Here is a 21,576-nt window from a genome sequence, read left to right as displayed (position 1 = left end):
TTTTATAATTGTTAATCCAATGATTAATTTTCACTGATACATTATTAAATTATATGACAATCGTATATCAGTCTACTAAATAACATTATTTTTTTTCTTTATCGGAATTATTTTTTAGGCCAGGAAAGGATTCGTGTAATTTTTGTCTTTATTTATCTCATCTATATCAAAAATTTTTTTTTTTTAAAAAAAACATTTTTTTCATCCCTTTTAAATTCTGTAATATTTGTTTTTTTTTTTTTTTTTTTTTCTGAGAAATATCTCCAAGGAAGAGTGAGTTGAAGAAGAGTAATAAGACAAAGAAAAAAAGAGAGAAAAAAAAAAAAAATGGGAGGGGAAGATCTAGAACAAATGTTGATGGAGGCGCATAAACCAGACAGGTGGGGCCATATCACAATCAGTACCCAAAGCCTTTTCCACCACCACCACCACACCAACCTTTTTCTGCTTTTTTGCCTCCCTTCCTTTCCCAATACCCACCAAACAAAGCCCCACGTTTCTCTTCTTTCTGCTACTTGTCTCCTTCCCCCTTTTTTTTTTTCTTAAACCCTCCCAACCTTCGCTCCTTGTCTATAATCTGCATCGATCTTGGTCTTTGTTCTTGAAAATCTCTTCTGGGTCTGAGAGAGAGTCGCAAACTACGAAGATTTCAATGCAGGGTGCTCCTGGTGTCGGTGCTGGTGGTGGCGGTGGAGCGGTGTCTGGAGGAGGAGGGTCTATCACGAGTGGTGGGTCGATGTCCACCGTGTCAAAGGAGGACAACCTTGTCTTGTCCTCCGAGGATTCTTCTTCTTGCCCAGATGAGTCCGAGCTTGAGCTGGGTCTTGGGTTGAGCCTTGGTGGTGCTTGCAGGACCCAACAAGGTCCACGAGGTCAATATGCTAGGATTTTGACGGCCAAGGATTTTCCTTATCTGGGTTCTTTAACTTCAGCTTCTTCATCTGCATCATCATCATCCTCTTCTTCTTGTTCTAATTCTTCATTGAGCAGAGCTAATGTTACAGCTGGGACAAAGAGGAGTGCTGATTCTGTCGCTGTTGCTAATGGTGCCAGGTAATAAGATCTTAGGATTGTAGGATATGCCTTTTTTTTTTTTTTGAATTTTTTTTTTTTTTAAACCCATGATTGTTTAGGTTCTTGGTTTCTTTACTGTTTTTGCTTAAGGTTGCATTTAATGCCTTGTTCTATTCTTTTGTAGTTTCAAACTATCTAATTTACGTGCCTTTAATCAAATTATTTTACTCAGCTTGCCATTTCATAACTTGGATATCTCCACTATTTTTTTTTTTTTTTTTTTTTCTAGTCCTCTTTTCTGGCTTTGTTTATCTGCCACATATTAATTCCGTGATTTGTGATTATGTATTAGTTGATTTTGATGGATCTGATGCTCATAAAACATACGGGGCTTTTGCTTACCTTTGATTTGGTGTTTATTCCCATAAATAATTGAATTCGCTTATCTGAGATTGTATTTGCAATTCTAATTACCCCCAATAACATTATATTTGGGCATCTATCCCAGAGGAAGCTTGATAAAATTCCCATTCCCTCTTCACTTGTTTTGTAATTATCTTTACATCTCCTCCTATTTACTCAACATGTTGATTCTATTTAATAGGCCTTAAATTTTTATTTATTTTTGATAAGTAAAGGAACATTTTTATAAAAAGCGTAAGGGCCCTAGGTACACCAGCAGTATACAAAGGAAAGCACCTAACTAGAGCAAGAAAAAGAAAAACCCACAAAGCAACAAAAACCCACAAAACACCAGTAAATAATGTGTCTATTGTTAGAACGACAATGTGTCTATTAGTTTCTCTTGACTGGGCTAAAAAATTGAGTAATCCAGTAAACGGTTATGTCCCTAATAATACATGTTTGACCTCATGAAAACAAGGCCTACATGCATGTTACTGTGTAAGCTATTGGACTGGACACTTCTTAAGCAGCTGTACATCTTGATTCAACATATACTCATTTAATTTGTGTATCAAAACAAATCACTTAATTGATCCAATAAGTAGATGCATCACATAGAATTAAACAGCAACAAAGTATTTCGATGGCATAAAAAGTTTGAGATTATGTTTTTGCAGTCATGTAGTTTTTTTGTTGTAATTTTTTTTTTTTAAATATATTAAATTTGAAATATCAGTTACGGGTTCAATCTTCTTATCTTTCACATTGGAATGTGGAGATTTCATCATTGCATAACAATTTCAAAAAATTCAGTGGGAAGTTGCCCCTTGGCCCCCACAATAATGACTTGCAATTGTATCTTGCAAGGTCTTGCTTTCAACCTTGCCTGGAGCTTCCTTAATCAGCAGTTAGTGCTGATCTTTTGAACAACATGGTGTCACTGATTTGTCCTCTTGTTGGTATATGACCAAACTAGCACTTTTCCCTTTCTATTTGTTGTCGAGCTTATACTATTAGCATGTAGACAGTTAGCTTCTACACCAATAGTATATACAATTGGCCAGTACTATTGTTCTGGCTGGACTTGTCGCATTCATGTCTTTCATTTGCAACAGTTAGGGAGCATAACTAATGGCTTTCCTGATCTTGTCCAAAACTGCCACTGTATGATTTTGATAGCATCAAGAGTGGTCAGCCAACGTTGTTTGAAAAGTTATCTGGTAACATCTGAATTTTTTAGAGTACTAGATTTTTATCGTTTTAGATAGTTTTATGTATGGTAGATTGTTGGCAGATCATGCCTATGCCAGAGGAGCCCTCTTGCTTCTGGATCCAGGGCCTGTTAATTGCTGCCATCACTTTTCAAGATCTAATCACTTGTCTTTAAGAATCAGAAAAATCTTATCTTATGCAAAACAGTTATTTTTCTTAATTCTTCTGGTATTGATGTTTTGTTGACGTTGGATCTTTCTACTTGTGTTACATATTAGTGAATTCAGTGATCGCATTTCAGGAACCTATTTATCTTAGTTTCGGTTTCTTCACTGATGGGATTGTTCATGTTAAATTCTTAAAGCAGTCAGGTTGTGGGATGGCCTCCTATAAGAGCATATAGAATTAATAGCTTGGTCAACCAAGCAAAATTACCAGCTGCTGAAGTATTCAACCCACTGATTGGGAAAAGTAAAAACAGCAATACTGTGGTTGGAAAGGGAACTGGCAATGGCGGTGACAAGAACAATGGTAATGCTAAAGAAAGGGGGCAGTTAAGGAGTACTCAGTTTGTGAAAGTGAATATGGATGGAATTCCTATTGGAAGGAAGGTTGATCTGAGTGCACACAGTTGCTATGAAACCTTATCGCAAAAACTGGAGGATATGTTCCAGACATCCACTACAATAATGAATTCAATACGTGAGTGCTTCTTATACCTTATATTTTGAATTTCAGAATGGAGTTAAGAACCCCTTCAAGGACTATTTTATGGTCTCAAAAGCCAGGTCTCCTAACTTTTGTGTCATTGTGCCCTAGCTGGATTGGGATGTAATGCCCCCAAAATTATCCAGCTAAAAGAAAACTTGGAGAATTTTGCACCCTTTCCTTTTTAATTTCATTTCTGAACAGCCGAAAGTTTTATTAATCTTGAAGCAATAAAAATTGTAATTTAAGATAGAAGCAAAATGTCAAATCTAAGAAATTCCATTAAATCAAGTCCTCCATTGATTTGATCTAGATTCTAGAGTTTATTGTTTGTAGTTGGTTATGATGTGGTAGTCTGTTTATTTTATTTTACTTTGTCTGAGTGTTGGTGGCATTAATATGTGATTAGGATCAAGCAAAGAGGAAGATGACATGATGGTAGGAGCAACTAGACCATCAAAGTTGCTGGATGGATCATCTGAGTTTGTGCTTACGTATGAAGACAAAGACGGAGACTGGATGCTTGTTGGAGATGTTCCTTGGGGGTATGAATAATATTTTTCATTATCAGCCTAAAGAATTTCTTTCATGAGGATAGGGTTCTGACTACTGTGACTCTGTCATGTCCAACTAGTACTTAATTTGTTACTTGGGCAGTTGGGTGTTACCTTGGATTACCACAGCCATAATCCTTAGGGTCATTGACTCGGAGTGGACATTCTCGGTTTTATTCTAGGATTTATGTTCCATGACAATGGAAGAATAGAGAATGTTGAGACATATGATAGCTAAAAAAAGAATAAATAAATAATCTAGAGGCAGGGAAATGAACTATTAGCTTAGTATGTGTCTTCTTTTATCAAGTTTTATGTTCACTTGGTGATTTTATCCTCTACTTTTTGGTCTTTGTTATAAGTCATATTATCTGGTCTGATTGTCATAATTCTTTTCTTTTATTCTTTAAATTGCATTCAGGATGTTTATTAGCTCTGTGAGGAGGCTAAGAATTATGAGGACATCTGAAGCTAATGGACTTGGTAAGTAGATTTGCATTCAACACTAGGATTCACCTTTTGAAGCTGCACTGTCACTTGATCTCATGCTGTTAAAAAATTACTCCTAATTTGCAGCTCCAAGGTCAGAAGAAAGGAATGGGAGGCAAAGAACCAACCCCATCTAGACCTGGTTTTCGGAACTAGAAGCACACCGTATATGGCTTGAAAGTTAACATACAAAAGAGATAAAAGGATACTGCATAGTCAAAGCATTTTGAAAAGTAATGATTGATCCACGGCTCCTAGTTTGTTTTGGGTTGCTCTTTTTGTCAAATATGTATATTTTTTCATTCAGTTGTTTTTGTTACTATTGTCGTGGGAGTTCACTCCCTGCTTTTTTGGAAGCCACAGGAATTGTAGTTTTCAGTGTCTTACTGTTATACACAATGCATAGTCCAGTAAATATTGTTTGTTGTTGCTGAAAATACAGTGTGTTAATGCTTTTGTTTTAAAGCTTTCTGCACACTTGAATCGGCTTTAAGGAAAAAGAATGAATGGATGATGAGATGCATTTACCAAAAAGGCAAGCATAGAGGATCTCTTGATTTTGTCTTGTGCCTAATTACTAGGCTTTAGTTATATCAGAAGTTATTTTCCAGAATCTATTTGTCTTTGGGTCACTGGGTGTATGACTCACCGGTGGCACAAAATTAAGGATATGTCAATTTAATAGACTGAGTTAGAAAAATTATTTTGTCTAATTTCATGGTAAAGAGTTATCTGAGTATATGTGCCACATTTAATTTTAGTTGTCTATCTTTCATGTTTGTCTAGTTGAGTTTGCTATGAATTTTCTCCCAATATCAGCAAATGAGAAGGGTAATTTTAAGGCTTGTTTGGCAAGGGAGAGAAAATTCTCTCTTCCTCTTTATTTTTTTCAAAAACAATTAACTTCAAAACATTCTAATTTTATATCACGTTAATAATTTTTTATTACTATTTAAAAAAAATTTATTATAATACAATACTTTTTCACTTTTTCATATAAATTCTTTTTACTTTATATCACATCTATCACTTATTATTACTACTCTCACTTCCTTATCAAACAAGGCCTTAGGTTTCTTTTGGTACTAATGGTTATTCTTTTAGAAAAAATGAATAATATAGAATAAAATAATCTTGTGTTATAGCATATGATAATGATTTAACATTCAAAAAATAATCACTCTTATGGGAATGGCTATTATAATGCTATTTCATTCCATATTATTCTATTTTTAATAGAAATTATTTATTTTCTTAATGGAATATCCATTCTTCATACCAAACGTAACTTTAATAAGGTTATGAGTGCTTATAAACTTTCTATCTATTATTGAGTTGAACGATAACTATAGAAGAAAATTGGGAAACACCATAAGTGAGACTCAATACATAAAATATTCAATTAAAATGAGAGACAAGTTATGGAAACAAGGTTCGAATTTAAAACATTTGCTCCGATATTGTGTTAAATTGTCACTTATTCAAAAAGCTCGCTTAAATGGATAGAAAATGGTGAATTTAATATTTAATTAATATACTAACAATTATACAACATATGAGCAAAAAATGGAGCTTTATTTGCAAGGAAAATCTAATTTCATATACCCGTTAATCTTTAGACACCAATATGAAAAGGTGATTACAAACATTAACAGACAAATCTACATACAAAAGAACAAATTTTAACAAAATGACAGCCAAGGGGGAACACAATTTTGTTCCTACAGAAGGCCATTTACAGGTGATGTGCTGAAGACTGGTTTCTCCTTGTTAGTGGTAAGTCCATCATTATTGCTGCTGCTTTTTCTCCGAGGCTTTGCCTCTCCTAGCATTGTGATGACATCCCTCATGGAGGGTCTGTCCCTTGGGAGCTTGGCAGTGCAAAGAAGAGCTATTCTGAGGACTAAGAGCATCTCTTCCTGAACATGCCTGCAATTTCCTGCAATGGTGTCCAGTGCTTCTTCTAATGATTTATTGTCTCTAATTTTCCATCGTATCCACTCCACAATGTCAACAGACTCTCCAAACTCAGGATCTAATGGCCTCTTTCCTGTGAGAAGCTCCAGTAGAACAACTCCAAAACTATATATGTCAATCTTTTCATCAACCTTCAAGGTGTACCCATATTCTGCAGAGAAATCACAAAAATTTTAAAATTGTTAGTTGTCAAACAAGTAAAGGTAAGGTGTTTTTCTTAAATCACCACTTATCATAAAAGATTAAATTGATAAGAAATGGTAAATTTCCCTCGTATATAGGCTCAAACTCCCCTACCACGTGAAATATTAAATTGAAATGAGAGATGAATTACGGAAACAAGGTTCGAATTGTGAATTTAATTATTTGAAAAATATTCTAATAACTATGGTGCCTTATCTAGTGACCCTAACCATTCAATTTAGCTCCTCATCCTGAAGTGCTGAGAAATTCACAGATCAATAGAGCTTCAGGATATGTTTTTGGATCTCACAAGTTTCATATCTCTAGCAGCATGGCCAATTAACCAGTTTCTTGCTGTTGCAAATAAAATCAGAGACAATTTGATTGAAAAGTAGTAACTGACCTGGAGCTATGTATCCATAGGATCCTGCAATCATTGAAACTGTCTCATTCTTCCTGATCATCATCCTTGCCAACCCAAAATCTGCAATCCTTGCCTCAAGATTTGCATCAAGCAGAATGTTATTCGACTTGATGTCTCGATGGATGACAGGTGGGTGACAATCATGGTGGAGATACGCAAGCCCCTGTGCAACTCCAAGAGCTATGTTATACCGAGAAACCCAGTCTACAAGCAACTTTCCTCCTTGCTTGCCATGCAAGGCTTCCCCAAGGCTGCCATTTTGCATAAACTCATAGATTATCATCACATTGATGTCATTATGAATACATCCCAATAACCGAACAATATTTCGATGCCTTAGCCTTCCCAGGAGATTCACCTCTCCAACAAGATCATTTCTGCTTCCAGTTTCGATATCAGCTTCTGATCTCCATAACTTTTTGACTGCCACAATTGTATTCAGTCGAGGCATCTCAGCCTTATACACAGTCCCAGTTGCTCCCATACCAATTACATTTGATTCCTTGATGCAAGCTAGAATGTCAGCAGTTGTGAAGCCAAGCCTCTGGAATGCCATCAATCTCCATGGCCACTCCCCATTGCCTGTTTCATATTTTTCTTCGAAGCAACTTCCATTTGAATACCACCTTTTATACAGAGTCAGAGCACCAAAAAGAGCAAACAAAATTGCTAAAAAAGATGAAACTCCAATGATCCATCCAGCAATAATGTGCTTTGCGCGCAAGCTCCCATGGCTTGATTTGAATGCCAAATTTCCATGGCATGGAGGGAGTACACCACCGCAGAGACCGGCATTGCCCACAAGATCATCTGGGTTTATAGTTCTTAGCACACCATTTGTTGGAACAGGACCTTCTAGCTTGTTGTATGAAACATTGAGCATTTCTAAGGCTGGAGAGATTCCAAAATTATCTGGTATTCCCCCAGTAAGAGAGTTATTGGATAGATCAAGAGCGGCCAATGTGGGCATCATCGCAATTGCTTTTGGGATTTGTCCTGTCAGTTGGTTGTTCCTGAGATTCAAAACAACCAATTTCTGACATGAAGCAATGGTTTCTGGAATGCTTCCAGAGAAATGGTTCACTGAGAGATCAAGCATATAAAGTGAAGGAAAGTCCTGGAATTGGTCAGGGATTTCACCTTCTAAGTTATTGTTTGAGGCCATGAAGGTTTGCAGTTTTTGAATGGAAAGAATGGTGGAAGGAAGAGAAGACTGGAGGCGGTTTCTAGAGAAATCAATAAAAGAAAGTGATGTAGAAGAACCCATATCATCTGGGATCTGACCAGTGAGCCTATTATTTGCCAATTCTAACCTGTCAAGCTTCCCTAGTTTGCCAAGGCCCCCAGGAATTGTCCCAGAAAGAAGATTGTTCTGCATTCGAACACGGATAAGTGAGAGACATGTCGATAAGCCAACTGGAATCGGCCCCGAGAAGGCATTGTTGAAAAGAATGAGCTTTGTGAGATTGCCCCCATTGCACAAGGTTGCTGGAATCTCACCAGAGAATGCATTGGACGATACATCCAACAACTGAAATGGTGAATTCTTCCCTAGATCACTTGGCAATGGGCCTGATAAAGAGTTGTTCCACAGCTCAAGAACCCGTAATTGAGTCAAACCTCCTAGTCCAATAGGAACTGAACCTGACAACTGGTTGCACTTTAGATCCAAGAGCTGCAAGTTCTTCAGCTCAGCTATCTCAGCTGGAATTTCCCCTGATAACATGTTATCAGAGAGATCCAGCAAAATTAATGCAGTTATGTTGCCAATAGCTGGTGGAATACTGCCTTCAAAATTGTTCCCGTACAAGTATACAGTCTCTAGTAGCTTTAACCTCCCCAATTCAGCTGGAATCTTGCCGCTAAGATTGCCCGGCGACAAATCAAGATACTTGAGTTTGGTGAGATTTCCAAACTCTGCAGGGATTTCACCTTCAAATTCATTGTACCCAAGAATAATCTTCTCCAGTGATGAAAGCTGCCCAAGCTCTCCCGGGATGTTGCCTGTAAGGTTATTACCAGCAAGGCCAAGAAACTTCAACTTCTGCAAGTTCTTGAAGGACTTTGGAATTGAGCCTTGGAAGAAATTCCCCCTGAGATCCAGGCTCTCCAGGGAAGTAGCATTTCCAAGATCCTCAGGAAGAAAACCCGAGAAATCGTTGCTTGAAGCATTCAAGGTTGTTAGCCTTCTTAAGCCTCCTCCTGGAAAACTTCCGACAAAAGAATTATTGCTGATATCAAGGCTCTTCAATGCTGTGAGATTGGAAATTGATTTTGGCAAGGAAGAAGAAAATGCATTGCAGCACAAGTTGAGAGAAGTGAGACTTTGTAGCCGTTGGATATCATCCGACACAAGGCCACTGAGATTCATGTAGGAGAGATCAAGCTTCTCAACAGCTCCAATGGAGTTGCACCACACTCCAGTCCAGTTACAGTGAGCTGCATTCTCCGGCAATCTCCAATCCCGGAGGCTGACTAATGGATCAACAAGACCCGCTTTTATCGAAAGTAGAACTGTTACTTCATCATCAACTGCAGCAACAGAACCGGAAGAATAACAACCAATGTAACAGTATATGAAGCAGAAGAAGAAGAACCACAACTGGGTTTTGATCAGTTGCATGTTGTTCTTCATTTCTCTTAATTTCTCAGTTTGCCACCATTTCCACTAGCTGAAACAGCTATAGCCAGAATGAAAGAACTGAGTACTGTGAGTGTTTGTTTTATGAGGAAGCTAGAGTGGAAAGAAGTTGATTAATGCAAATGAGTTGGTATATATATATATATATATATAAATATTAACAAAAAACTAAATGATTGGCTTCTTTCATTTTATTTTTCAAGGGCTCGTGAGGTCTTGGGTTCTGCAACAGCTGTTAATCAGCAAATAATGACGGGGAAGTTTGGACTTATTGGAAGCTTCTCCGACATTAAACATGGGGAGGGAATGTATCCTTATAAACGGTGCATTATTGTTTCTTCTTCCACTTCTTCTGTTATTCATGGTCAACTGCATCATGATCCTCTTTGTTTTAAGGATCCATTTCATACTTAAGATTTAATTTTACATATTTATTGACGCACGGTGAATATGTGACCCCGTCTTTTAAATTTTTTAAATGATGTGACGTTATGTACGCCATTAAATGCAATAAAATAGAATAGTCGTCACATAGCAGTGAAATGAAGAAGATTAACTGTAATGTGCTTCTTGTCCATTTTCTTATTTTATGGTCGTGGGTTCAAATTCTATTGACTATTAAAAGAGAGAGGAAAAGTGATGGATTAGCTCCTCCTATTAGCTATACAAAGTTGGAATAAGGCAATTTCAATTGATTTATTACAATGAAGCGGGTGCTTATGGACCGGGATTCCCTCAAATTATGGCAAGCTGGCTATCTGCTAATTCGGACAGTCAATTGAGAGAAGGCATCTATCACATCTTGGGCTGCATTTCGATCAACGAATTCGCCAATCCCGATCCAATGCTTATACCCTATTCTAAAATGGGTCCCATCTTGTTAATCTTCACCTAGTACACGGATGAATAGATTATTGTTAAAAAAAGCCATCTTTAAGCAACTTACACGAGTGTGGAAGTGGAACTCAAAGCCCTGCATGCACAAATGATTTAGGTTTCATCTTAGATTAGCCCACTGGTAAAGGGTAACTTCTAAGTATGACAAAGATTCAGAAATGATGCATAAGGTGGACCCACAATCACATTATGAAGCATAAAGATTAAAGGTCGGGGATCCAACAAAGGACATTGATGTACATGTGATCAAACCTAACATCAAAATCAAACCCATGTGAGAAAATTAGTTTATTAAACTAGCCCCCAATACCCCTGGCCATCTTTGCTAACGACTTTATTTTTTGTTTTTTGTTTTTAAGATAAAGAGATTAACAAATAATCCAAAACACAAAATGTTCATCAAAACATAAAAATCGTTATTCATTTTTATTTAAGGGTGGCAATTCGTGTCAAGTTTAGGTTGTGTCAGGGCATTAATATAAGACTATATAGAGCAACTATAATTTGATTCATTTAATTAAATGAGCTAAACCCATCAAATCTAACTCGCTAATTTCATGTCGGGTTCGCGGGTGGTGTAAAAAATTATCAGTTCCAAATGTCATGTGTCAGGTTCAGGTCATGTTAAGACATAAGTATATATATATATATGGCAGTCACAATCTGACCCATTTAATTAAACATGCTAGACCTATCAATCATAACCTGCTAATTTCGTGTCGAGTTTGCGAGTTGTGTCGAAAATTGTTAACCCCCAATATCGCGTGTCGGGTTCGAGTCGTGTCGAGACATAGGTATAAAATTATATAGGTTAATCTTAATCCGACCCAATTTTTTAAATAGATCAGACCCCTCAAGTCTAACATGCGAATTCCGTATTGGGTTGGAACATACATGTAACTCTGTTAAATTTATATTTGGCAAGAAAAGAGAACACACAAATTGTAGACATCTTAGATGGGAAAGTAGACATTATCCTGGAAATATTTTAAGAGCACCACTAGATCAGACACATCATCCATTTAATAGTTAATTGGCCTTGATTGCTCGACGAGCATGTTAGTTATTAGTTATGATTAAGATTTAAGAGAAAGGAATCTTTCCATGTTATAGGGTGAAGCAGACATAGAACAAAAACAAAACTCTTCTCTTTGTCAAAAGATGAATTGATATGGGCCACATCAAATGTTAATATAACAAGTTGTTTTTTCCTTTTCTTTTTTCTTTGGTTTCTTTTCCATATTGAATAAAACATTTCCATTCATCCAAACAGGGAAAAAAAAAAAAAATCATTTACCCATAATCTAGAACATTATAAAATTGTTTGTGGTCCTATGTCAAAATGAGTATTTCGGAGGAAAAGAGAAACACAGTTTTCTCCAAGTTGGTTTATAGAAAATTCTTTTAATTAGATCAATTAAATTAACATTTATTCTAAGAGCACGTGATTCTTACAAAATAAGATTCTCTTAATTTGAAGTGACATAGAGATAAATGATTTCGTAGTTTTTATTTAAATTTTACAACATCTGACGGTGTACATATTGCCATATCATTTAAAAAATTTAAATGACATGGCTACGTAATCAACATGTACAAAATCTAATCTAAACCCTTAAAATGTTTCATCTTGCTCCGACTCTCGCATGTTCCGTTAATCTTATTAAAATGCACGTAAGAATCATATATTTTTAAGGACAGCTATCAGTTTAATAGACTGATTACAAGGAATTTTCTCCTACTCAATTTTTTTAAAAAAAGAAAACTGTCAGGAAAAAAAAAGATGGGTATAAATTTGAGAAAAATGGGGGTGTGCACAAATCAAAAGCAGAATAAAAAAACAAAGGGAGGGAGCAGCAAAGAGAGGAGGAAATGGGAGGAAAGTGATGCACATTATCAATCATGGTCTGAGCCCACCAACTGCCATTGCCTCTTCCATGCCATTTTCACATGCACACCATGTGGATCTGCTGGATTTGTTTTCTTTTTTTATTATTTTAAAAAAAAGAAGAGAGTGAAAATGGTGCAATTTTTTTAATATTACCTGTTGAGGCAGCCATGTGAAACAGCGGCTTCCTTGGGAAGTCCCTTCTTCCCTATGATTGGATTTGGAGGGGGGTGAAGGCCTACGTGCGTCCACATGGCTTTATGCCCAAAGACCACTCTTTCATCTAGTTGTGAAGATCGAGTTGGAGATGATCGGAGAAGAAGGTGAAAATGGGATCATATTTGTGCTACTGATTGCACATGTGCCACGTGCATGTTTTTTTTGGGCCCTAATATATCTGGGACCCACGTTGAAGAGGCAAATCTGATCAACAAATATATATATAGCTCCTCTTTTTTTTTTTTTTCTTTTTTTTTTTGGGGGGGGGGGGGGGGGGTGTTAAGAATTGGAGCTTGGGCTTATGGCCCGATGATGGAGTTGACAATTCTCTGGGTTCATTCTTATGACATGTTGGGCCGGAGAGTACGGACTTTTGAATTCGGTGAAAGTACATTTATCGCAATTTGTAATGTTCTCCTCAATATATATATATATATATATATATATATTTTCATTTAAATCTTTTATCATAAGAGTATTTTCGTCATTTTTTTTGTGTAATAAATGAATATTGCAACCCCAATGATAGTTTGAAGACGACATTTTATACAATTTTTTGAGTCCTAACTAGAGTTCCTATTTTTTACGTTTATCATTGCCCTCCGGTAGTTATAGGACAACTTGATTTATTAAACTGACATTTGTCCTTAGAGTGTGACTCTCACGTGCTAAGATAGATATTAATTTAATAGATTGAGTTAAAAACAATTTATCCAACCCAATTTGAAGGAAGACTGTCCTATTCATTCAGCTAATTTACCATGTCTTTTGAGTTCTATTGATATTGAATCTTCTTTGTTTTCCAGTGGATTAATATGAGGGGAACAAGGCCATCATTGCCTGTGCTCAGTCAGTCTTCCTCTCTACCTCCAGCCCTGCCCGTCCAACAAGCTCGGCATCTCTCCGAACAAAGTAGTACCTATAAACTTGATACAAAATTTAAAATCTGCTCCCAACATTTGTCGCAGATCATAACATCTATCAGTATAAAAAAGCTAATCAGACAAACAAGTTGCTACTGAAATCTTCATCATGATTAACAGTTTGAAGCTTCCAAGTCACATACAACAGTGAAGGTGAATACATGAGATGAATGAAAAAAGAAAAAGAAAAAGAAAAAGGAGAGATTCTTATGAGTAATCTGACTCTATTCCTAGAATATTTTTTTTACTCTAGGAAAACTTCTGTATATTTCTGGGTGGTAGACCCTGAAGAAAAAAAGACTAAGGGCCGACCTGTGGTCCTTGGATAAAAGTAGCCACCATTTCTACTCTATGTATGTCCTACTGTGCAATGAATTTCTCTTGGGAATTTTTCTAACAATAACAAAACACGAAAGAGAGAGCTAGAGAGGTTTTATGATCCCAAAAGAAATGCGTGTATCTCAGCCCAACTTGAGACTGTATAAAGAATGCCAGATAGCCCTTTCCAAATACAGGAGCCATCTTCAACGAGTTCTCCCTGTTTCTTCACCAAACCGGAGAACAATGGGACAAAAGAAACACCAAAGTGTTCTCCCAGTCTCCTTAGGCTTGAACTTGAACCAATTACAATGCCCACATCTGCTTGAAGCAGGCAAAGGAAGTCGCCCACATCGCCACCGATGTAAACTGTCAAGCGCTTCCCTTTGCTGTTGCAATCGTTTAGAATGTCACTGAAGGCTTGAAGCTTTTCCATGGGAGACTCAATTTTCTTAGCAATGTCACCCGTAGAGACTGATTCTTCAAAACTAAGCTCATTTGAATGGACTTTTAGCTCATCTAGATCCCCTGCTCAACGAAACAGAAATCATTGTATGCCAACACACAATAAGAAGAAGAGAAAGAGTATGTTCAGATGAACATGTCTAATATTGCAACAAGATTATTAGAAGAAAGGGACATGCAATCAGCATACTCTGGATCTCATCCCTTCAGCTTCCAAAACAAGCAGCCAAAAGAAGGCGTGAAATTTCATCACTATAAGTATTAGAATGTCAAAAATTCTAATTCAAAAGGGAGTGGAATTACAACCCATGTATTTTTTAATATTTTGTACAAAAGCAGAATCTACTGTTATTTTTCAAGAGCCTCCAGGAGAAATCAATCGAAGGCCTTAGGCCTCAGTAAATAAATACAGCATTTATGAATATGTGTCTCTAGTAACAACAATGGATTGCTTATCCCAAGTTCACCCCAGATCACAGAGTTTCACAAGGTCTGAGATAACATTTTAACTCTTATAACTAAATTGAACATGATATTCATTCCTGGTTTCCCTGGGGCATCCCCTCATATTATATTTATGTATTTCAGCTAATTGCCCACTGTCTATGCTTCGCTTCTCTTCAAACCAGGTCATAGGCTTCATAATTATTATTGTCATTCCATCATCACCATCACCATTCCTTCTCTAGATATCAAGATTCATAAATATTTTTATTTTATCAATTTCATGAATAAACATTTTATCTTGAATTTGTCAATCAGCACATTATTGATCAAGAAAGCATCATTCGCTACTCAAGAACTCCCAAAGCCCCTTTCTGTAAGGGTTGAACAGCTCATGTAATGTGTAGGAGCGGTGATCCTATGAGGATAATGAGGAAGAGATCAGGTGTCATCTTAGCTCAGCAGAACATATGCAGATAAAAAACTGTACATCAAGCTAAATACTGCCACCAACAACCCTCATGTACAAATGAATCTAAGTGAATCAAGGACATTAATAAATATTTTCTTTCAAGGTTCTTTTGACGTTATGTTTCTTTGCATGTGTCATGTATAGAGATATGTATCTCTACACAGTAAAATATACATGTATATTCGAAAATTATACCTGATGAGAAAGCTGACCTAATGAGATCACCACACCAACAGTATGAGAGAACATGAACTTCAGTCTTCAGAGTATCATTTTTCACAATCTTCTGAAAGAACCCTCTACAACCTTCTTGAAGAATGAGACGCTGGCCAGCCCGCCTTATATCATCAAGATTTAAACCTTTAAGCACTCCTGAGTTAATCACCCTTGTATTTGCTTCTCTCTCAAAATTTGCAACTTGTTCAAGGGCTTTACGCAGACCTTCATAATCAAAATGTTCCACTAGAAATACAAACAGTATAGTCATTATTCAGCAAATATCTCGTTTGACTAACTTTCAAAATGTTTCAGCATATTACACTCAAAGTACAAGGCATAAATCAAGAAGTAATCCCACTAATCAGTTATCAAACCTTTTCTGCCATCTGTCATGCTTTCTATGCATTGTTCATACTCTTCAGTATACTGGGTGGAAAGAGCAACCCATGTGCTCCTCAAGTCAGCTGATGACATTCGAATAAGTTGGTTTTCAGATCCATCTGAATCAGCCTTCGGTGCTGTTATGATTGCAATCTCTGCTAATATAGCAGCGGAATCAAAAGCAGCGCATGTTAAGTCAAAGTCACAAAATATGTTAAGATGATGTTCCGCAGGGTCATGCACAAGAGCCAGGGGGACTATAGTGTGCTGAGTAGTTGGCTGAGTAGCGAAAAAATCCACTTCAAGTTTAAGAGCTTGATGATATAGCTTTTCTATGACTTCAAGCTCTTCACCTGTCAAAGAAATGCTAAGTTTATCCAGCATATCTTCAATTTGCAAAGCAAATGCCTGAATTCAGAAAGAAGATTACTGAGTAATAATGACAAATATTTCAGCTGCAACTCCAACAACATTTTTTTTTTTTTTTTTTTTCTGATTGGCTAAAGGTTTGAACAAAAAGGTTAAATGCAGCTGATAATATGACGGACCTCAAAAGTTTGAGAAGAATAACTTTCAATCCATTTCTTGTAAATGTGACCGCTATCATCTGGATGTAGAAGAGCCTGGATCTCCCTACTTATAAAGGAATAGAGCCTCATACAAGGTGCCATAGCACCAAGAGTATAAGCAGCAACTTTTGTCCTCTCAAAAGGAGTTGCAATTTTATCAGGAACTGTTTCTCCTTCGACTCTCCCTGAGGCAGCAGCCAATAAGAACTCTATGTATTTTACTCTTGCATTGTCGGAAATGCTCTCATCTGGGGGTTCAAAGCCCCATTCCTGCATGGTAATCTTGTAAATATTATACTGAAGCTGATAGCCAAAACTATAGTTTAAAAGGAAGCATTGCAATGGACGAATGAAGTTCAGCATTTCTCAACCCTAGTGGTAACCGGTCTACAAGAAAACTAAGCCCATGCAATAGACTGCTTATGGTTCCCACAGACATCGGCTAATCAACATAAAAATAATCTCAGTAACATGAACAAAAGTTTGCGCTCACCAATTCCATCACCATGGCCAATGAAATAAAGGACAATGATTTGGTTCATAATAACTACAAACAGAGATCAATGCCAAAATAACACTTTTATCCATCGATTAGTTAATAACGGGATGGCTAGAAATACATAAACTCATATGACTTTACCGGGCACTAATTCTTTTCATTAATCAGAATATGTTGGCGATGGCCATAATAATCATGATCAAATCTATCATTTTGTTCCTTACATTTCACAGTCTTAAAAGATAACATTGCTTATACGTCACACACCATATCCAAGAAGCACATATATGTTCGAATGTGTGTATAAATTTAAAAGAGCAATCTTGCAAATGAGAAACTAAAATACGCCAATTGATGGTTCATTAAAACCGTGGGAATGAGAATGCAAGAGAGTAACGAACTAAGCATCAAGATTCACAAAAAGAAACATGAACAGCGAAAACAAAATCGTCAGAAATGTGTAACAACCGAAACGAATTCCAAGATTTGGTTAGTTAAACAAGTATGACGAGGATCTAGAAATTCCGATTGCTTTCCTAATCTTCTTTTCTCTGATCAAGTGGAGAGGCAGCCAACAAAAAAAAAGGGAACAAAAGAAAAAGTTTCAGTTATTAGTTTCCTTCTTTCGGTTCAGTTTTCTCGGGAGCCAAACAGGACCTACTCAAAAAGATCCTGACACAAATGGATAACAGACAAACCGAATTCAAATCAAGAAAATAAACACAAAAATCATAATTTTATTTTTAAAAAATAAAGAAACAAAGAAGAAAAAAAAACAGAAAATTAGTGAACTTAACTTTAAAAGATTAAAAAATAAAAGAAAAAGAGAATTAAGAGAAAAAGAGAACAAATAGAATTAGAAAGATGGTAAAGCTTACTCGGACGAGAGTATCGTGCGCCTTAAGCCTCTGCACCACGCGTTTCCTCAAGTCGCGTATTGCGCTCTTGTCGTCGTCATCGTCTGCGCAGTCCTCCGCCATTTGGTACCTACAATCCAAGAATCCTCAGATTCCGATTTCACCACACACGTAACATGTATGTATGATGTATGTATATATGCATATATGTATGTACGCATGGTATCTATGATCGATCAAGGAGCTTACGCCTGAGCGAAGGCCTTGAGGAAAGGGACGTCCTGAGAGACGCAACGGCGAAAGGTCTCGGAGTGGAGTTGGCCGGAGGCCAGACACACGAAGAAGGGTGTGTAGAGGGCGAAAACAGAATCGTTTCGGAACTTGATCCAGAGCCGCCTCGCCGTTCCTTCTTCCTCCACCATCGCGATCCCTCTCCACGACGTCGTTTCACCGACCGATCTTCCGAGATTCCAAAAACCTCCAAGAAATCGCCAAGAAGCGAGAATAGACCCGTTAACTAACAAACACAGAGTCTCAGAGAGAGAGAGAGAGAGAGAGAGAGAGAGAGAGAGAGAGTTTGGTGGTTTGGATTATGGTTCACGTTTGGTTTTTATAAGAGTCCAAATTTGCGGGAAAAATGAGATGCCCGGGCCGGCGGTCAACTAAGGGGACTGACCGTGGGGGAAGAAGAAGAGTGGAAGAAGGAGGGGTAGATTGGGTATTTTTGAAACTTGGGAGGGCTACGATACGTGTGTCCGTATGTCACGTAGAAGGTCCCACTGGGACTGCTGACTCGGATAAAGTGCGCGTACGCCGTGCACGATGTCAACGATGGCCATTACGTGGTCCCCTCGTGATTATGAGATGCATTTGTGGGCGTAGAAAGCGTATGACTACGAAATATTTTATTATTTTTTATTTCTTAAATATTTGTGTTAATTAGTTTTTTTAGTATTTGTTGTTTAACGGGAAATCAAACATACCTTTCGTTTTTAATAAGTATTGGTCATGAAACTTATGAAATATGATAAATCCAGTTGATATTTTTGTTCATGTTTCGTGCAATAATTTAATGGGGGTACTACGTCAAACTAATTAGCAATTATCATATATTCTATACACCATGTTAACATTATATAATTAAAAAATAAAAACAAAATTTAAGGGTGGTCGACTCGCCCCTTATGATGGCCAAAGGGTAGCTGAACCATACTATGGACATTGAGGTTGTTCCGTCACCCCCAAATGACTAAATTGGGTGGTCGAAACCACCTCCTATGATCGAGCCACCCTTAATTTTTTTTTTCTTTATTTTAATATTAAATAATATTAATGTAATAATCTAGGAAAAAACGCTAATCACATATGCGTTATCACCCAAAATGATTGGTCAATTTGAAGTTTATTTAGAATTCTTTATAAAATCCAGTTTCATTTAATAACTAGGCAATGTTGAACTTAACACTCATGATTATCTTTATAAATCTTACACTCTATGTGGGCTACTCATCTTCTCAATATGAGACCGGAGTGTTACAATTAATCTAGCATTTGGGACACGTGACAATCACTAGCTAATTGGTTTGACGTGACACACCGTTAAATTATTGGGCAAAACATAGACAAAAGAACAAATTGTGTTTATTAGATGTTCAGATGTACTATCTACTATACCTTTATAAACGAAGGGTCTATTTGATTTCACGTTAAACCACATGTCCGGTAAAAGATTTAGCCCTAGATATTTATCATATTTTATTTTATTTTAAAAAAATAATAATAATAATATATACGAATATAACACAATTCTTTTGATTATTACATTTTCCATATTGGAACCAAGGATATCTTTTGAAATTATTATTTGTATTTTACTTAATTAATATTTTGATAGAGATTATAGATTAAGGTTAAAGGGCTTAAAGAAATAATTTTGATACCCATGCCTCGACAATAATTGAATCCGACATGCGACATATAAGAATAATAATTTTTTACACAATTCACAAACCCAACACGAAACTAGTGAATTAAGGTTAAAAATTTTAACCATTTAAATTAAATAAGTCGAATAAGGGGCAAACCATGATTTTTGGCATGGGGGACAATTTTATTTTATTTTTAATAAAAATAAAAAATAAAAAAATTTATGGGTTGGGAAGATGGACTTAGGTCCACCCCTAGGTTGAATTAAAATTTACCAATACAACCTTTAATCTTATCTTTTATATATATATATATATCCATCTTTCAAAAGCATGGCTGTCGAAGCAAACGTGACCGACATAATAAAGTTGTCCAAAATTGTCTTTAATTAGCAGTAGGTGGAGCATATGTACGTAGATATATATATGCAAATATGGGGACAGGTAGAGCATACGAAATGGTCCATTGATGGCCCAGAATTGAATCTTTTTTCCAACTTTTCCATTGCTATTTACATGCACCCTCCTCAGTCCTCATCGTCGCCTTCTAGCAAAACCCCAAAATCAAACTTCAACTGCTACCAGATTATCACGTGATATAAGAAAGGTCGTTGTTGCCACTTTTCTGAATCATGGAAGCCGAGAGTTTGAATTTAACGAAATTTGTAAAAATACACGTGTCTGAATTTTGAAAAAATATATATATATATATATATTTGTTTTAAAAAAATAAACATAGGTATTATGAAAATTTTTATAAGATTTAAGAGGAAATTCTAACGGACGGTTGAAATTAAAAAAAAAAAAATTGTAAGATTAATATCTTAAATTGACATTTTTTAAAGTTTGGATACACTTTTTTAAAAGCGATGAAATATCATGAATTATAAATGAAGTTTTTCCTATTTTTTAAGTACTTCCCCTTTTCAAGTCCGGGCCAATTCAAAAGAGCACGAAGCTTCACGCTCATAGCTTAGCGCAATGAGCCTCTTCAACTAGATTTTCTGATAGCATTCCCGAGAACATGATTTTTTTACGAGTAATGCTAGAAGTCCCTCTTGTATCACTTTTATATCCTTAAAAAAAATGATGTGGCTTTTGAAATCATCATTGGGCTTGTGATTGATTACTATTGAATTTTGATCAAATGGTGGTTTTAAAAACCACCTCATTTTTTGAGAAACACAAGAATAATACACGAGAAACTTGTAGAATTACTCTGGTCTCATATATATATATATAGCACGATGAGAGCGGTTGAGTCAGCAAGTTGTCGTACTCCTCATATTGTTGGTGTCGTTTTAAGTATTTAAATTTATCTGATATATGGGTTAGAATGGTTGAGTCAGCAAGTTGTCGTGCACCCCATGTTGTTTGTGTCGTTTTAAATTTTTAAATTTATCTCGTATATGGGTTAGGATCCAGCCAAGAGTTTTATAAATTAGGATTTATCTGTGTATCTAAGCATGCATGGGGAATCTTGTTGTAAAAAAATAAAAAGAAAAATTATCACATATCTCTTGAGTTTTGGCTTTCCGCCACATAAATGAAAAAAAGAAAAAAGAGAGAGAACCGAAAGAATGTATCTTATGTATTAAAAACATGTCACATATGCTTTTAAATAATAATAATAATAATAAAAAAATTAAAAAAAAAATGCTTCTTGCTCCACCCCGTAGCGCCGGGGGTAGTACCACCCGTGGAAGTGGGTGGGGTGGCTCTATCCTCCATTGCTAGGATGTGGCCAACCCTCCTCGTGGGGGTGAGGGTAGCTCAATTAACCTTCCCCCACCCTGATAATATGCGGCGGTGAGGAATCACTCTTCTACTCTTTATATATATATATATATATATTTTATGTTTTATATTTTTTTATTTACAGGCATGCATTGT

General features: G+C 36.4%; 3 protein-coding genes across 4 annotated transcripts; 1 reads left to right on the top strand and 2 right to left on the bottom strand.

Moving 5' to 3' along the window:
* Positions 1–412: 412 nt before the first annotated feature.
* Positions 413–4,819, top strand: LOC133857284 (auxin-responsive protein IAA11). 2 transcript variants are annotated; one of them, XM_062292490.1, is made up of 5 exons: positions 413–1,053; positions 2,996–3,333; positions 3,749–3,884; positions 4,315–4,376; positions 4,470–4,819. In XM_062292490.1, exons 1-5 carry the CDS (start codon positions 653–655, stop codon positions 4,517–4,519), a joined length of 987 nt encoding a protein of 328 aa, XP_062148474.1. In that variant the 5' UTR covers positions 413–652; the 3' UTR covers positions 4,520–4,819. The 2 variants fall into 2 exon arrangements, with proteins under 2 accessions (XP_062148474.1, XP_062148475.1); XM_062292491.1 differs by having other exon boundaries at positions 415–1,053; positions 2,999–3,333.
* Positions 4,820–5,938: 1,119 nt separating this feature from the next.
* Positions 5,939–9,700, bottom strand: LOC133858183 (MDIS1-interacting receptor like kinase 1). Its single transcript, XM_062293665.1, has 2 exons — positions 6,946–9,700; positions 5,939–6,510 (listed from the first exon to the last, which is right to left on the bottom strand). The coding sequence occupies exons 1-2, from the start codon at positions 9,599–9,601 to the stop codon at positions 6,104–6,106; spliced, it is 3,063 nt and encodes a 1,020-aa protein (XP_062149649.1). The 5' UTR covers positions 9,602–9,700; the 3' UTR covers positions 5,939–6,103.
* A 3,923-nt stretch (positions 9,701–13,623) lies between these two features.
* On the bottom strand, positions 13,624–18,429 carry LOC133857644 (bifunctional TH2 protein, mitochondrial-like). The gene is made up of 6 exons (XM_062292929.1): positions 18,008–18,429; positions 17,780–17,888; positions 16,382–16,672; positions 15,827–16,241; positions 15,429–15,695; positions 13,624–14,380 (listed from the first exon to the last, which is right to left on the bottom strand). The coding sequence occupies exons 1-6, from the start codon at positions 18,178–18,180 to the stop codon at positions 13,968–13,970; spliced, it is 1,668 nt and encodes a 555-aa protein (XP_062148913.1). The 5' UTR covers positions 18,181–18,429; the 3' UTR covers positions 13,624–13,967.
* Positions 18,430–21,576: the final 3,147 nt, after the last annotated feature.

Source organism: Alnus glutinosa, chromosome 14 (assembly GCF_958979055.1).
Source record: "Alnus glutinosa chromosome 14, dhAlnGlut1.1, whole genome shotgun sequence".
NCBI classification, from domain to species: domain Eukaryota; kingdom Viridiplantae; phylum Streptophyta; class Magnoliopsida; order Fagales; family Betulaceae; genus Alnus; species Alnus glutinosa.
Note: the sequence above shows the minus strand (reverse complement) of the source record. Positions and strands in the feature narration are given on the sequence as shown.

What these genes read in the sequence shown, in the direction of transcription:
- LOC133857284 (XM_062292490.1), top strand. Translation starts at nt 653, where the DNA reads ATGCAGGGTGCTCCTGGTGTCGGTGCTGGTGGTGGCGGTGGAGCGGTG. An exon ending in GTTGGAGATGTTCCTTGGGG is followed by an intron (nt 3,885 to 4,314) that starts GTATGAATAATA and finishes AATTGCATTCAG; the next exon opens with GATGTTTATTAGCTCTGTGA. An exon ending in ATCTGAAGCTAATGGACTTG is followed by an intron (nt 4,377 to 4,469) that starts GTAAGTAGATTT and finishes CCTAATTTGCAG; the next exon opens with CTCCAAGGTCAGAAGAAAGG.
- LOC133858183 (XM_062293665.1), bottom strand. Translation starts at nt 9,601, where the DNA reads ATGAAGAACAACATGCAACTGATCAAAACCCAGTTGTGGTTCTTCTTC. An exon ending in CTATGGATACATAGCTCCAG is followed by an intron (nt 6,511 to 6,945) that starts GTCAGTTACTAC and finishes ATTTCTCTGCAG; the next exon opens with AATATGGGTACACCTTGAAG.
- LOC133857644 (XM_062292929.1), bottom strand. Translation starts at nt 18,180, where the DNA reads ATGGTGGAGGAAGAAGGAACGGCGAGGCGGCTCTGGATCAAGTTCCGA. An exon ending in CTCAAGGCCTTCGCTCAGGC is followed by an intron (nt 17,889 to 18,007) that starts GTAAGCTCCTTG and finishes CTTGGATTGTAG; the next exon opens with GTACCAAATGGCGGAGGACT. An exon ending in CGCACGATACTCTCGTCCGA is followed by an intron (nt 16,673 to 17,779) that starts GTAAGCTTTACC and finishes ATTACCATGCAG; the next exon opens with GAATGGGGCTTTGAACCCCC.